At 50.9% G+C, this 12861-nt stretch overlaps 1 protein-coding gene across 11 annotated transcripts in view; it reads left to right on the top strand.

Moving 5' to 3' along the window:
- TGFBI (transforming growth factor beta induced) overlaps positions 1-12861 on the top strand; it is a 69260-nt gene that overhangs the window by 39981 nt on the left and 16418 nt on the right. For 9 of the 11 annotated variants that reach the window (XR_004349015.1, XR_004349014.1, XR_004349013.1 and 6 more), the window contains exons 2-4: positions 1635-1733; positions 11337-11401; positions 12631-12791. Coding sequence is in view for 8 of the 11 variants with exons in the window: in XM_032625055.1 (XP_032480946.1) it covers positions 1635-1733; positions 11337-11401; positions 12631-12791 (325 nt within the window). In the remaining 3 variants the exon portion in view is untranslated. Of the gene's footprint in view, positions 1-1634; positions 1734-10202; positions 10465-11336; positions 11402-12630; positions 12792-12861 lie in introns of those variants that run through there. The other 2 variants (XM_032625061.1, XM_032625057.1) reach the window with 2 other exon arrangements.

Below are 12861 nucleotides of genomic sequence, written 5' to 3'. Positions count from 1 at the left end.
AGCCTCAGCTTCTCTCACCCTCAGGTTCTTAACAGTAACTCACTAACATTTACTGGGCTTCCTTGGCCCACTCACCTTTGCCTGCTGAACCACGAACTGGACAAGAGGTGACATCCAGGTGGTAGAAGAGACAGGGCAGAGAGGTAAAGGGTCAGTGTGCCTTCCCACCCAATAACCTGACTCTGAGTATTTGAGAATTGACCAAGTTCCTGTAGCCATGTGACGGGGACGGCAGGTGCTGCCCTCACTGCGGTATCAGTGTCTTCCCGAAAAACACCATGCATCTCAAATGATGACTATTGATTATATTTGTAAGGTATCAGAGGAAATGATATTTAGAACTGATACCTGAGGTTCTCTGGGCATAGAGGTTTTGTGAAAGCCCGTCTCTCCGCTTTGCTTTTCTCTGGCTTGTGATTCAGCCAGGTGAACTGCCTGCGTCCGGCTCAGGAAGACTACCTCCCACTTGTCACCACAAAGCCACAGCTGCCTCCTTCCCCAGGGGCTCCCAGTAACTGTTCTGCCACCACATGGCCTGAGCATGGTTTGGGTCAGAACTTGGTACACTGGGTAAAATACGCAAAGACAAAAGCCCACGTCTCTGGGAAAGCAGACTTCTCAGCAGAACCTGGGTGTTTGCACAGGGTTGCTCAGGATGTTTCTGAGCTGGGTGCTCCTGGGAGCAGGTCTTTCCAAGCCCCTCTGCACCTGATCTGGTGCTCAGCCGCATCTAGAACATGAAAGAAAGAACAAGGCAGCACACCTGCCCTGAGGGTTCTTTGGAGGGTAATCGAAGAGAAGACATACACGCCCTGATCAGTTTTGGGTTCTGTTTGGTAGCCAGCGGCAAACAAGGGGTGTATCACCGGTCAGAGGTGGACAGAAGTGTGTCACCTGGGGCACTGGGAGAGGGCTTTCTGTGGGGAGTGGGATGCAAGCCGGAGCCTAAGTAATAAACGACTGAGTTCAGTGAGTGAGCATCTCCTTCCAGGGTCCTGACAGCAGCTGGCCATGCCCCCTAGTTTCCAGGGTGGACGCTTCAGATAGGCCGTGTTTGGGAGCCAGGCAACTGCCTAGGGACGCAGAGGATGTCTGTGTGTGGAGCTGCCTGGGAGGTGCTGGGGCCCGGACCTCATGACCACGGGACCAGCAATGCCCACAGGGAGGCCAGGTTAAAGCCTGTGGATGTTTGGGCTCAGTGTGGAGGAGAGGTACAGAGGAAGGCTGGGGGGCCTCTCTAAGCTGCTGTTCTTAGCAAGCACACCTCTTTTACTTAGCTGATATTCTCCATCTACAACACGGGGTCTAAAATTTTTAAGATGTTTGTAGTTACGCTTACCAAATGTCTGTGTCAAAGAAGAATGCTTAAATGAAATTACATCACTGTATGAGATATACTTTGACAATTTTTAAATCGGTGGTGGGGGGGATATTTTCAGGGGGATGCTGGAAATCTAGGTCATGAGGGCCAGAATGTAACCCCCAAGCCAGCCCCTGGAACCAAGACCGAAATGACTGTATCTTTTCCAGATCTAGAACATTCTGGTGACCCAGGAGGGCCCACATGGTGGGAAGGATGTGGAGGTGGGTGGACATGCTGACCATCTTGCTGACACGGCAGCTTCTGTTTTCAGCCCCAACGTGTGCGCTGTGCAGAAGCTCATCGGCACCAACAAGAAGTACTTCACCAACTGCAAGCAGTGGTACCAGAGAAAGATCTGCGGCAAATCCACGTGAGTATCTGGAGCTCCCCGAGACCGCCAGCCGCTGGGGAGGCTGCCCTCGATGTGCACGGGCTGCAGTTGCCGCTGGGCAGGGGCCAGCCTTCTGGAGCCATGAAGATGCGTGTGCAAACATGTCAGGGGACTGTGTGCTTGGGAGTGGTGTTTTTTGTAGGCTGGCCAATTTTGTTTTTCATTTTTAAGGCTCCTGACAATACTTGGATACATTTTTCAGGGCTGACTTGGGATTGCAAGAAACATGAAACATGGTGTGGGTATGTGTGCGTGTGTCTGTGTGTGTGTGTGTGTGTGTGTGTGTGTGTGTGTGCGCGCTTCCTAATCCTCACTAAGTGATACAAACACAAATATTCAGTGGAGAAGCCATCAGCCTCTGACTCTGGGAAAGAAAGCCCATTGGTGAACTTATACCCAGTTCCTGCTCTGCAATCCAAAAGACTTAGAGCGCCTAGAAATATGCACATAATAAGACAGCATAGCATATTAAGAACACAGGCTCAGACTCCCTGATTCAAGGGCTGGCTCTGCCACTTACCTGGGCAGGTGGCTTCACCCTTGGAATCCTCAATTGCCTCATCTGTAAAGTGGGAATAACAGTAGGACTACCTTATGTGATTGTTATGAGGATTGAATGAAATAATGCACAGAAGAGGCTAAATTAGGTACCTGGCGCATAGTAAGTGCTCAGTAAATGCGATCTGCTGTTATTTGCAAATCTCAACCCCTCAAACAGAAGTGAGACACGGGGGGTGTGGACACCTGTGGTTACAGGAGGCCTTGCTGGTGCCTCTGTCAACACAATCAGCACGGAGGGAGACGGCATTCACCCCAACTGCCCTGCTGCGGTCTGCGTGTTCTAACAGAATTCCGGGGAAAGCTAATCTATTTTGGCACCAACAGTCAAAAGATCTCAAAGTTGGCTCTCTCCTACAGACAGGAAGATGTGCCGTGCATAACTCCCTGAGCCACTTGTGAGGAACGGACCTTCTTCTCTTCTGTGTAATGAGAGGATTAAGAGATGCTAAGCCATGATCCTGAAGCCTTCCCCATGTTAGGGATTTTTAAATGTATTGCTTGTGACTTGCTTTTGAGCAGATGTCTTCTCTAACTGAAGGAAGGGAAAACGCTCTTTCCTTGAGATGTACCTGGAAATAAATACCCAACTTGTGACCCTGACTGTGTCTTAACACAGTTATCAACTCTAGTATGGATCAGGGAAATTGTAGATCAGGGCAGAGGTGGGGAGAGACCAGTAGCTCCCTGGGAGCCTGTCAAGGGCAGGGCCATGACAATTGGTTCCCCACTTGACCAAGCCCAGCCACAAAGGCAAGAGTTGAGTGAGCTAAGAGGACCCACCTCCCAGGTTTAGGGAGCAAACAAACCCCCAGCTAGAATTCTTGCTGCTGTGGACAAAAAGAGATTATGCAAATAATATACCACATGTCCTTACCTGGAACCCAAGTTAAAAAAAAAAAGAATACCTTCAGTACTCTTTGACTTTTCCCATGTGTGTATATTATCTACTAAAATAAGCAGTGAATTACTTCATTAAACACAGAGCCAGGCCTCACATAATTGCTTCTTGGAAGATGACCAAAGCCCTGGTATCAAGCATCTCAGAGCCCTGGGTTTCAAGATGCCACCTTTTTGTTCTTTCTGGTTTCCCTAAAAATGGGACCCACTTAGGATGTCAAGCTGGCAACAGGGTGGCATTGGCCATGGTATTTCAGGGTGGCCCGTGTTGAAGCATTTGTCTGACTAGTTAACAGTAGCTTGGGAATATTCCCCAGCAGTTCCCAGGTTGATGCTGTTGTGGGTGATGAGCCGCCTTGACTTATTGGCTCTCGGTACCTGCACCCTTCTCCACTGATGTGCCAGGACGGGTGCAGGTGGCACAGCTGTATGTTGGCCAAATGTTCTTGATAAGGGGTCATTAAGATGTGATGGTGCAGCACCAGTGAGCACAGGGGAGCCCAGGCACTGGGGGAAGGAATAGACAGGTAGGTGTGAGTGGGGAAATGGAGGTGTAGAGCAGGGCCAAGCAGAGCCCAGGGCCCAGTCCCAGCCATTGAGCTGGTCTTACAGAGCCAGAGGGGGTGGCCTGCACTTACAACTCTGCAATGTTCTGTTGCTTTGGACAGCTTAAAAAAGAGGAAATGGGGGGCTTCCCTGGTGGCGCAGTGGTTGAGAGTCCGCCTGCCGATGCAGGGGACACGGCTTCGTGCCCCGGTCCGGGGGGATCCCACATGCCGCGGAGCGGCTGGGCCCGTGAGCCGTGGCCACTGAGCCTGCGCGTCTGGAGCCTGTGCTCCGCAACGGGAGAGGCCACGGCAGTGAGAGGCCCATGTACCACAAAAAATAATAATAATAATAATTTTTTAAAAAAGAGGAAATGGGGACAGAAAATCATGAGTTGATAAAAAAAAACTTCACGATCCAGGATAAGAAGGTCCCTTCCTGGAACATTGCGTGCAGCGTCAGGAAGGTGAAGCTGACCGGGGAGAAATCCAGAGAACTCAGGGAGGGAAAGGGGAAGTGGTTGGATTCACCTCCACTGTCCCCGAGAGAGCTGAGAAGGAGCAGCCTTGTAGTTTACTCGTGCCCGGGATTAAGACCCATGAAGGGGCTGCCATCTGGGCACCGGGAATTCAGTGCCATAGCTGGTCAGGAGAGGAGAGGGTTGTGCTGGCTGGAGTTGATGTCATCCTGGTGACAGTGGGTCCCTCGGTGCATTTATTTGGGAGATGACCAGACTGGGAAACCGCAAGCATGGTTGTGGTTGGAGCAAAGAGGGCCTTCTCAGCATGGGGTCAGCCTGGGCAGTGGGAATCTTCCTAGCGTGACTCCAGGGAAGAGGCTGGAGCAGAGGTGTGCCCTGGGATGCACGGCAGCAAAGGTCACCAGGGGGCCCAGGACCCACAGGAGAATTTGAACTTGAAAGCAGATAATTGGCACTAAGTACAGGACCAAGGGATGAAGGCTTTGCCGGGTGGGGTCACACAGAGACCCAGGAGCCTGGAGCCAAATGTCTGCTGCAGTGAGGCCCCGACTCCACCTCCACAGAGGGAGGGAGGGGGATGGCCACATTCAGCACTCAGCACTCCCATCAGGCCACTGCATCCATCATCTTTAGACGATAGCTTTTCTGTATTACCGAAAAGAGTCTTGGTGCTGTTTGTCAAGCCTGATGCATGGATTTTATTATAGGAAGTAGTTACCAGTGGGCCCCTATTTAGTGACTTGAGTGAACTCTATTACTTAGAAATTCATTTAACTTCAGATCCTAAAGAGCACCAGTGTGATGATACAACAGCTAATCAAGCAAAGAGGGTCATTTTAGTCCTCAGTTATGATCAGTAACCATAACATTTTTACATACAGCAGCTGAAGCAATGGTGCAGGAAATCGTGCTCAGGAAGCCTGGCTGCCTCTGACAGGCCTTCTTTTAGAAGCCCCGGCAAGAGGGAGGCCCATTTAACAACCAAGTCAGAGCTGACATCATGGGGATGTAATGAATCACAGCAGGAGCTCAGGCATCCTCAGTGTGGCACAGGGAGGGCCAGCGCAGGAGCTAGCAGGTAGGGGTGGCAGCTGCCCATTCCAAAAGGCTTAATGTTGTTTGACAAGCAACGCAATTCACAAGCACAGTAGCCAAGATGAGCTGGCAGGACATTCCCCCTTCTCTAGTAGCAAGCATTGCTTTGCCCAAGGGCTGAAATATTAATACTTCTTCAGCACTGCCTTCAAGTTTAGACATTTCACTTCTACCAAAGCCAGCTGGTGTATGGTCGAGATTTTCCATCATTTGGCAGAGCTGTTACCTGTAGATCTCATTCGGGCAGGGCACCCAGGGACATCTGCAGTGAAGCTGAGGAAGAGCCTTCCTTTCCTCCCTCTCCTGTATCCCACAGCCTCGGTCCCAAGAGGAAAAAGAAGAGGATGGTGAGAAGCCATCTAGGGGTAACAAGCTATCCTCAGACCCACACCAGCACCTCCTTCCCTGTTTCATATTCCCTGTGCAGCCCCCTGGGTCCGCATGGCTAACCTGCTCTGAAATAACTCAGGTTTGACATATGCCAAACACCTCTGTTGTGCAGTGCTTCCTGAAGGTTCTCTCCCATTCTGTAGACTCCTAGGAGTCAGCTTAGCTGACAGGGAATCTTGTTCTGTTGAGTATTTACATGAACCCATGTACCATTTGGGGTAAGACCCTATGGTAGGCATAATAATGACCCCCTAAAGCTGTCTACATCCTCACCCCTGAACCTGTGAATATGTTACCTTACAAAGGAAAAGAGACTTTGCGGATATGGTTAAGTTAAGGATCTTGGAGGGGGTGGGGGGGCAGATGATTATCCTGAATTATCTGATGAGTCTAATATAATCATAAGGGTCCTTGTAAGAGGAAAGCAGGAGGGTCAGAGTCAGAGAAGGAGATATGACAATGAAAACTGAAGTTGGAGTGATGTGACCACAAGCCAAGAAATGCAGGCAGCCTCTAGAACTGGAGAAGACAAGGAGTAGGTTCTCCCCTAGGACCTCTGGAAGGAATACAGCCTTTGGTTTTAGCCTCGTAAGGCCAAATTCTGACTCTAACATCCAGAATTGTAAGATAAATTTTGTGGTTTTAAGTCACTAAATTTGTGATGATTTGTTCTAACCACAATGGACCCTATCTATTAACTTCCACAGCTGTGTTATGGGGAATTTATTACATGTGATTTGATCAGTGGTCTCCTGCAGGGCACGGCTTTCAATGAAGTTATTAACCTAACTTCAATTTGAAGTTTATACCTGGAATTTTTTAGGAAGAAGCTCCACAACTGAGTGCTTAGTAACTAATATCAAGTAGCTGGTAAGTGCTTTTCATAGGTTAGCTTGTTCAGTTCTCACAATCATCCCTTAAGATCAGTGTGATCGTCAGCCCATTTACAGAGGGGAAGACTGAGAGGCTCAGAAAGCCTTAGCAACCTGCTCAAAGTCATCCGCTGGTAAGTGGGAGAGGTCCAGTTATTCTACATGCTGCCTCCGGGGGAGAACCAAGCCCAGCAGCTAGTTTTGGTGACATGGGGGGAGCCCAAGTGAGCAGCCCTGGAGCGCCTGGGTCAACTGCCCCAGATCTCTCTCTTCAGCCCTAAAACCTGTGACTCTAAGTCCCAGGGAGAAGGCCTCCTCGGGATGAAAAGAGGCCCTTTGGCCCAGAGCCACCAACCTTTTCCTGGTTGCTCACCCGCAGCCTGGTGGTCATTGAGAACCCCTGTTGCAAGGGGGCTCCCTCCCTAGTCAGATGGAGAGCGTGGGAACTGAGGAGACACAGCCAGCATACAGGAGCCCTCCCCACCCAAATACCCTCACAAACCATGTGCAAACAGACGTCACCAAAAAACGTAAGTGTATTTTCCCAAGGTTCCGTCTCATCACTCGCCAAGCTGGGCCCTGGTGAATGGGATAGTGGTGGAGTCTTTAGTGGTAGACAGGTTAAAACAAGCCCTTTTTTTTAGCAGGGGGCTCAAGATTTTCATTTTCTCCTGGGAGGCTTAAGAGAGCTCAGCTGAGTGCGGAAAATGAACTCATCCAGGCAGGCGCCTGTCTAGACCACGTCAGTCTGTGTTTGTTCAGTGATTCCCTTGGAAATCATGACACGCTGGATGGTTTACCTTCGGTCACAGGAAGCTGGCTCTCAGGCTCCGTTCCTTACCGCACTACTTCAGAGTCAGCTTCATCCCTAGGTGTTTACAGCCGTCACAGCGGCCAACATTGTGAAGCATGCTTGGGAGAGAGTGATTGTTTTAACTTATTATATTACCTCCTTGAAAAATTATTTTGGGGAGAGAAAAACCAATGCTTCTCTCTATCCAGTCATGAGTAAAACTTTGGAGGGGAATGGAGGAGAGCTTTGAGACTCTATTTCAATTCTGTAGGCCTTGGATTGACACTACCTTTTGCACCCCACCCCTGCCTCTTTCAAATGCCCTTCTAAGTCAGGCACCTTCTCTGACTTTCTTCCTCAAATTGCTCTTCTGACCTGGGAAGTTGGAATAAGAAAATTCATGTCTCATTACCCTAGAGGATATACTTTTTCTGAGGTTTCTGCTTATTGGACTGTGTCAGGCCAAGGAGAAGCCAGGAGCCTTTAATCAGAGCAGCTTTTGCTGATAAGATCCGATCCAGAGACCAGCAGATTGGTTCTCTCTGTGCAGGGAAGCCAGGGAACCAGGGAGGCACAGATGGGGGCTCCCTGTGTCCATCCTTTCCTGCGTTCATCCTGGAGAGATGAACCTCTCCGTCAGAACCACGACTCTGTGATTGCCCCAGGGGCCCGTCTCCCCACAGCATGTGTGTTCTCCCCAGGGCCAGAGCCCAAGGAAGGTGGCACACGGGGCTGAGAAAAGGGCGTGTGAGTCCTGAAGGGTTTGGTCAGGATCACCTCAATGGGCTGTCTTCTTGGTCTGCAATTTACAGCTGCCCTCTGCTTCTCCAGGGCCAGACAGGCTGCTTCTGAAAAGACCTGGTATTGCTGGGATAGTTGAGCAGGGTAACAGCCAGCTGTGGAAGCGTTTCAACCCATAAGGCTACCAGGCTGAGGGTGAGAGGCGTGGGTCACCCCATGCACCTAGAGAGTGCCGGGAATGCCAGAATATGGGTAGCACAAGGGAAGAGGAGGGACAGGCCAGCAGGGCGAGAGGATTAGGAGAAGCTAACCAGGAAAAAGCCTTTGGCTAGGGGGCTGAGCCCCTGCAGGGGGTGGTGTGTCCCCCCACGTCCAGCCTCTGTGGGACCCGGGTACAGAAAGCCCACCTGGAGAGAAGGGGCAGTGAGTGCTGACAGGGGTTAGCTCTGATCACATTGGAGAGACCGCCTGCGTCCTTCTGATGTCAGACTTTCCAAATCAGTCCACTTTCCCCCAAACATGTGCACTGTCAAGAGCAACGGAAAAGGGTCTGGACTTGCTGAAATGTGGGGAGAGTCCTAGATCTGCCCCTCCCCAGCTGTGATCCTAAGAAACCCCTTTGCCCCCAGAACCCTTTCAGCTCTGATTCCATTCTGCATTTCCTTCTGCATGCGGAGACGTCCCTGCTTACGTCTGTCCCTGCTCCCCTGCCTGGCAGCCTCCATTTCTCCTGTCATTCTCCCCATCTCTCCCCACCTCCACACACACGTGGCCACAGGAACCAGTAAGTTCACACTGTGGGGGCTGACTTTCTGTTGTCCTCAGGGAAATCCTGGTGAGGCCCCCTGAGCTATTGAGCTCTCTTGTGGCTTTGTAGGATGGAACTCGGACGCTGACACCCCGGAAGAAGGGTCTTTGGCCAGAAAAGTCTTTGGCTGGGGGCTCCAAGGCATGGAGTGTCAGCACCACATGCATGGGGGATCCCAGAGATGATGAAGGCTTTGAGGAGAAGATCCCCCCCTCCAACTGTGCTTCTCCAACTCCAGGGAAGGTCACCAGGCACTTTTAGAAAGAAGCTAAGCTTTGGGGGGCTTGACCAAATCCCACTTCCTCAACCCCAGCCATAGAGCCCTGGCATTTATCAGAGAAAGCCTGAGATTCCACACATGCGTGTTCCCGGTCCTATGGGCCCAAGGCTTGCGGCTCTCCCTAGGTTTAGCTACGAGAAACTGGCAGACACTATCCTACTTTGAAAAAGTGCTTCTCTACCCCCTAGAAATAATCCCATTGGCTGTAATTCTGAGTGTGAAATTGGACGTAACCTTAGAGGTCATCTACTTTAACTTCACCTTATTTTAAAAAAGATCAGGAAGCTGAGACCCAGAGAGAGAAATGGACTTTCGAGGCCACCCTGCTAGGTACTGATGGATGACAAGCCTAGTCTCCTGATGCTAATACTGTTTAGTTGCATCCTGTTGCCTTTGAAAGGTTGTGTGTCAGTCAGATCTCACGTTTGCTGCAGGAGATGACTGGTTTTCAAAGAGAAAACCGTGGGTTGGTCAAGATCAGTCCGGAGACCACCAGCCTGTTTAACCCTTTTAAATAGGGCTGAAAGGTTAGAAAGGAAAAGGCTGGGAGGAAGGCTGGGAGAGAAGGGGGAAGAGGAAATCAGGAGGATGGAGAGAGCAGGGCAGGGAAGAATGTGCATGGTGTCACTCCTCAGAAATGTCCTGGGGGCTCATTTCTGGCACAGTGACACCCACAGCTCCCTAGCAGCCTGAGAATCCTAACGAATCTGTCTCTGAAAGATGAGTTAAAAGCAGATGAAGCGTGGATAACAGATGAGCCAGGCTTCATCTTCACATGACTCACCCGGGCTTCCCTGAGACAACTCCAGTGGAATTAGTAAGAGCAGAATGTCCTGGGCTCACTGAGAGCACCCTCCCCCACTCCAAAGGCCAGACTTCTGTCTGATCTGCCTGCTTCTCTTCTGGTGATGTCATTACACACCCCGTGAGTGGCCGCGGTGAGCGGTTCTGTGGTAAAGCCGCTGCAATTCAAGGCTGAGTTCTCTCCTGTCCTGAAGGGCACATCCATGTGAAAGAAAGGAAGGGGCAGGACAGGGCTGTTGGCTTCTGGTTCCAGGGCTTCCGAGGAGGGGCTGTGCTCACGCCGCTGGTGCAGGGGTGGCATTCGACGGGATAGGGGGTTTGACATGAAGCAAGTCTTTCCTAGAACGCTTCCTTCCTTGTGACGTTCTTGGATATTCTCAGTCTTCGGGGTCTCACCAGGATGTTTTAGCTGAAGCTTTGCGTTTCAGACCTCCAGGAGGTGGTGAGTGTTCCACAGTGGGCCAGTCTGAGTTAGAAGAGGAGGCTTTAAGTTTTTCTGCCAAATGACTTCAAAGTTTAAAACCATAAACGGCCAGACTTGTTCATCCAAATACAAAGAATCTCACAAACTGGTAATATCAGTTGCCTCCTGGAAGGACAAGGAGATGGTTGAGGGATGAGGGTGGATGGGGAGCATTTTACTATAAAATCCTTTGTAGATTTTGAAACTATATAATGTTTTCATTCATAAAAACTTTTGTTTTTCATTTAAAGAAACAGAAGAACAAGCGTCTTGATAAAAAAAAGGGCTCTGTTTTTAAAGTGTGATCATGAAGATTGAGAGAAAACTTGATCATTTATACAATACACTACCCTTCTTGGTTAGTACGTCAGAGAACCAGAAGACCATGGGCTGTTTAATCCAATGACCATTGCACAATACATGAGAGGAGACGGGACTGGCTGGCGTGGTCTGGTTTAGTTAGTGGCAGACTCAGAGCCAGAAAGGCCCAGGGCTCCTTCGTCTCCTCCCTGCTGCCTCTCGGGAATGCTGCCCACTGGGTTCCCCATGAATTGTGTTGGAGATACATTTTTGCTGAGGATGTTTTCTAATGCCACCGTGGATATGCTGCCACCATCCTCTGACTGTATCCCGGTTGCATTGCTGTAGGTGATGGCAACTGCTGGGCACCTTGTACAAAGCTGAAGAGGCGTGACAAGCTACTTGCCAACGAAAAGCACAAAGATGACCGAGCATATGGTCTCTTCTGAGAGCAGGCTGTGTGCCCCATCGTGTCCCTTCCCGGAGTGAGGGCTGATGACACGAGAGCGGGAGGGAAGTCCTGCCTAACACATTTGTGTGTCTCGTTACAGAGTCATCAGCTACGAGTGCTGTCCCGGATATGAGAAGGTCCCGGGAGAGAAGGGCTGTCCAGCAGGTGAATAAGCCTTGCCTGTTGGCATGGATGGAAAGGAAGGAGGGAGAGAGGAGCACCCACGTGAAGGGCAGCAGAGTCGGAATGGGGGTCCAAGGGATGGGGCTCCATGACAGGGCCAGAGGATGGAAGCTGGAAACAGCAGGTTTCCTGCGCTGCTCCTTCCTGTACAAGCCGACTGCTTAACACGCTGGGGGAACAGACTCCGATCCTGACCTGCCTGTGCCCTCTGCACCAGGCACAGGCTCCTGGCCTTGCTGTCTCTGGCTGGGAGTGATTCTAAACACATCCAGCATTTCTCATCAGCCCTGCTGGAGAGTGGATGGCGTGGGCCTGGTCTCCAGCTGGGCTGGGAACACCAGGCCACCCCACCTCACTCTGCCGGAAGCCGTCCCAGTGGAGCTCGTAGGGTCCCACGATGGCCATGCAGGTCCACAGACAACGTGGTACCTGTGAATTTCCTAGATCCTTTCCTTTAGTCCCACACACCCCTGGGGACTGTACAGAGGAGGATTTTTTTGTTGTTTTAACTTTGAAATCTTCGCTATTTCATTAGTTGAGAATGTGAGACTGAGACTTAAAAGGAAGGGGGTGATTTGATTGGTGCCATGGTCACAAAGGGGGTGTGGTCGGCATGGGCTGGAGCCGCGGCCTTCCTGACTTAAGTGGCAGGACAGGTGGGAAACGTGGGATGGGGAAGGAGATGACCTGGGAGGTGGGACCCAGCCTCTGGGCCTTAGTTTCAGGCCCTTTAAAAGGAACACGAAGCTCCCTGTGTGAGGGGAAGGGCCTCCTGAGCTTCTGGCTAGTTTCAGGAAATAACATTTTATTACTTATAAATACCTAAAGTACTTCCAAGATCTGTTCCATTCTGGTGGAGGCCATTAGGGAACCAGTTTCAAAAACAGCTAGATAGATCCGTAAGGCTAGCTTGTAACTGGATATCTGTTTCCGGTGTATGTTCCCACCTGTGTTATCTAAATGTCTATGAACAAAAGCTTTGCTCTGCTTTAGTTAAAAATGATTAAGAATGACCAATCAGTTGAGTTCAAGTAGGGAGGCACTTGGCCTGTGGAGTTGTTCTAAGAAGCACGTGACCAGCCTTTTGGGCTCCCCGACAGCAGGCTCTCTGGCCTTCTCCAGCGGGTGTGCCATCCCATCTCAGACAAGGGTATGGTCTGGTTGGAGGGGCATCCCACAGGCCATTCCTGCTCTGTCCTCTGCCCCTGCAGCCCTGCCGCTCTCCAACTTGTACGAGACCCTCGGAGTCGTTGGTGCTACCACCACTCAGCTGTACACGGACCGCACGGAGAAGCTGAGGCCCGAGATGGAAGGGCCCGGCAGCTTCACCATCTTCGCCCCCAGCAACGAGGCCTGGGCTTCCTTGCCAGCTGTGAGATGACCTCCTTCTGCCCGGGGACCCATACTGGGGACGCTCTTACTGAGACTCTCTAGTGATTTCC

Source organism: Phocoena sinus, chromosome 3, assembly GCF_008692025.1.
Source record: "Phocoena sinus isolate mPhoSin1 chromosome 3, mPhoSin1.pri, whole genome shotgun sequence".
Classification (NCBI taxonomy): domain Eukaryota; kingdom Metazoa; phylum Chordata; class Mammalia; order Artiodactyla; family Phocoenidae; genus Phocoena; species Phocoena sinus.
The sequence above is the reverse complement of the archived record's forward strand: the minus strand, read 5'-3'. Positions and strand labels throughout refer to the sequence as shown.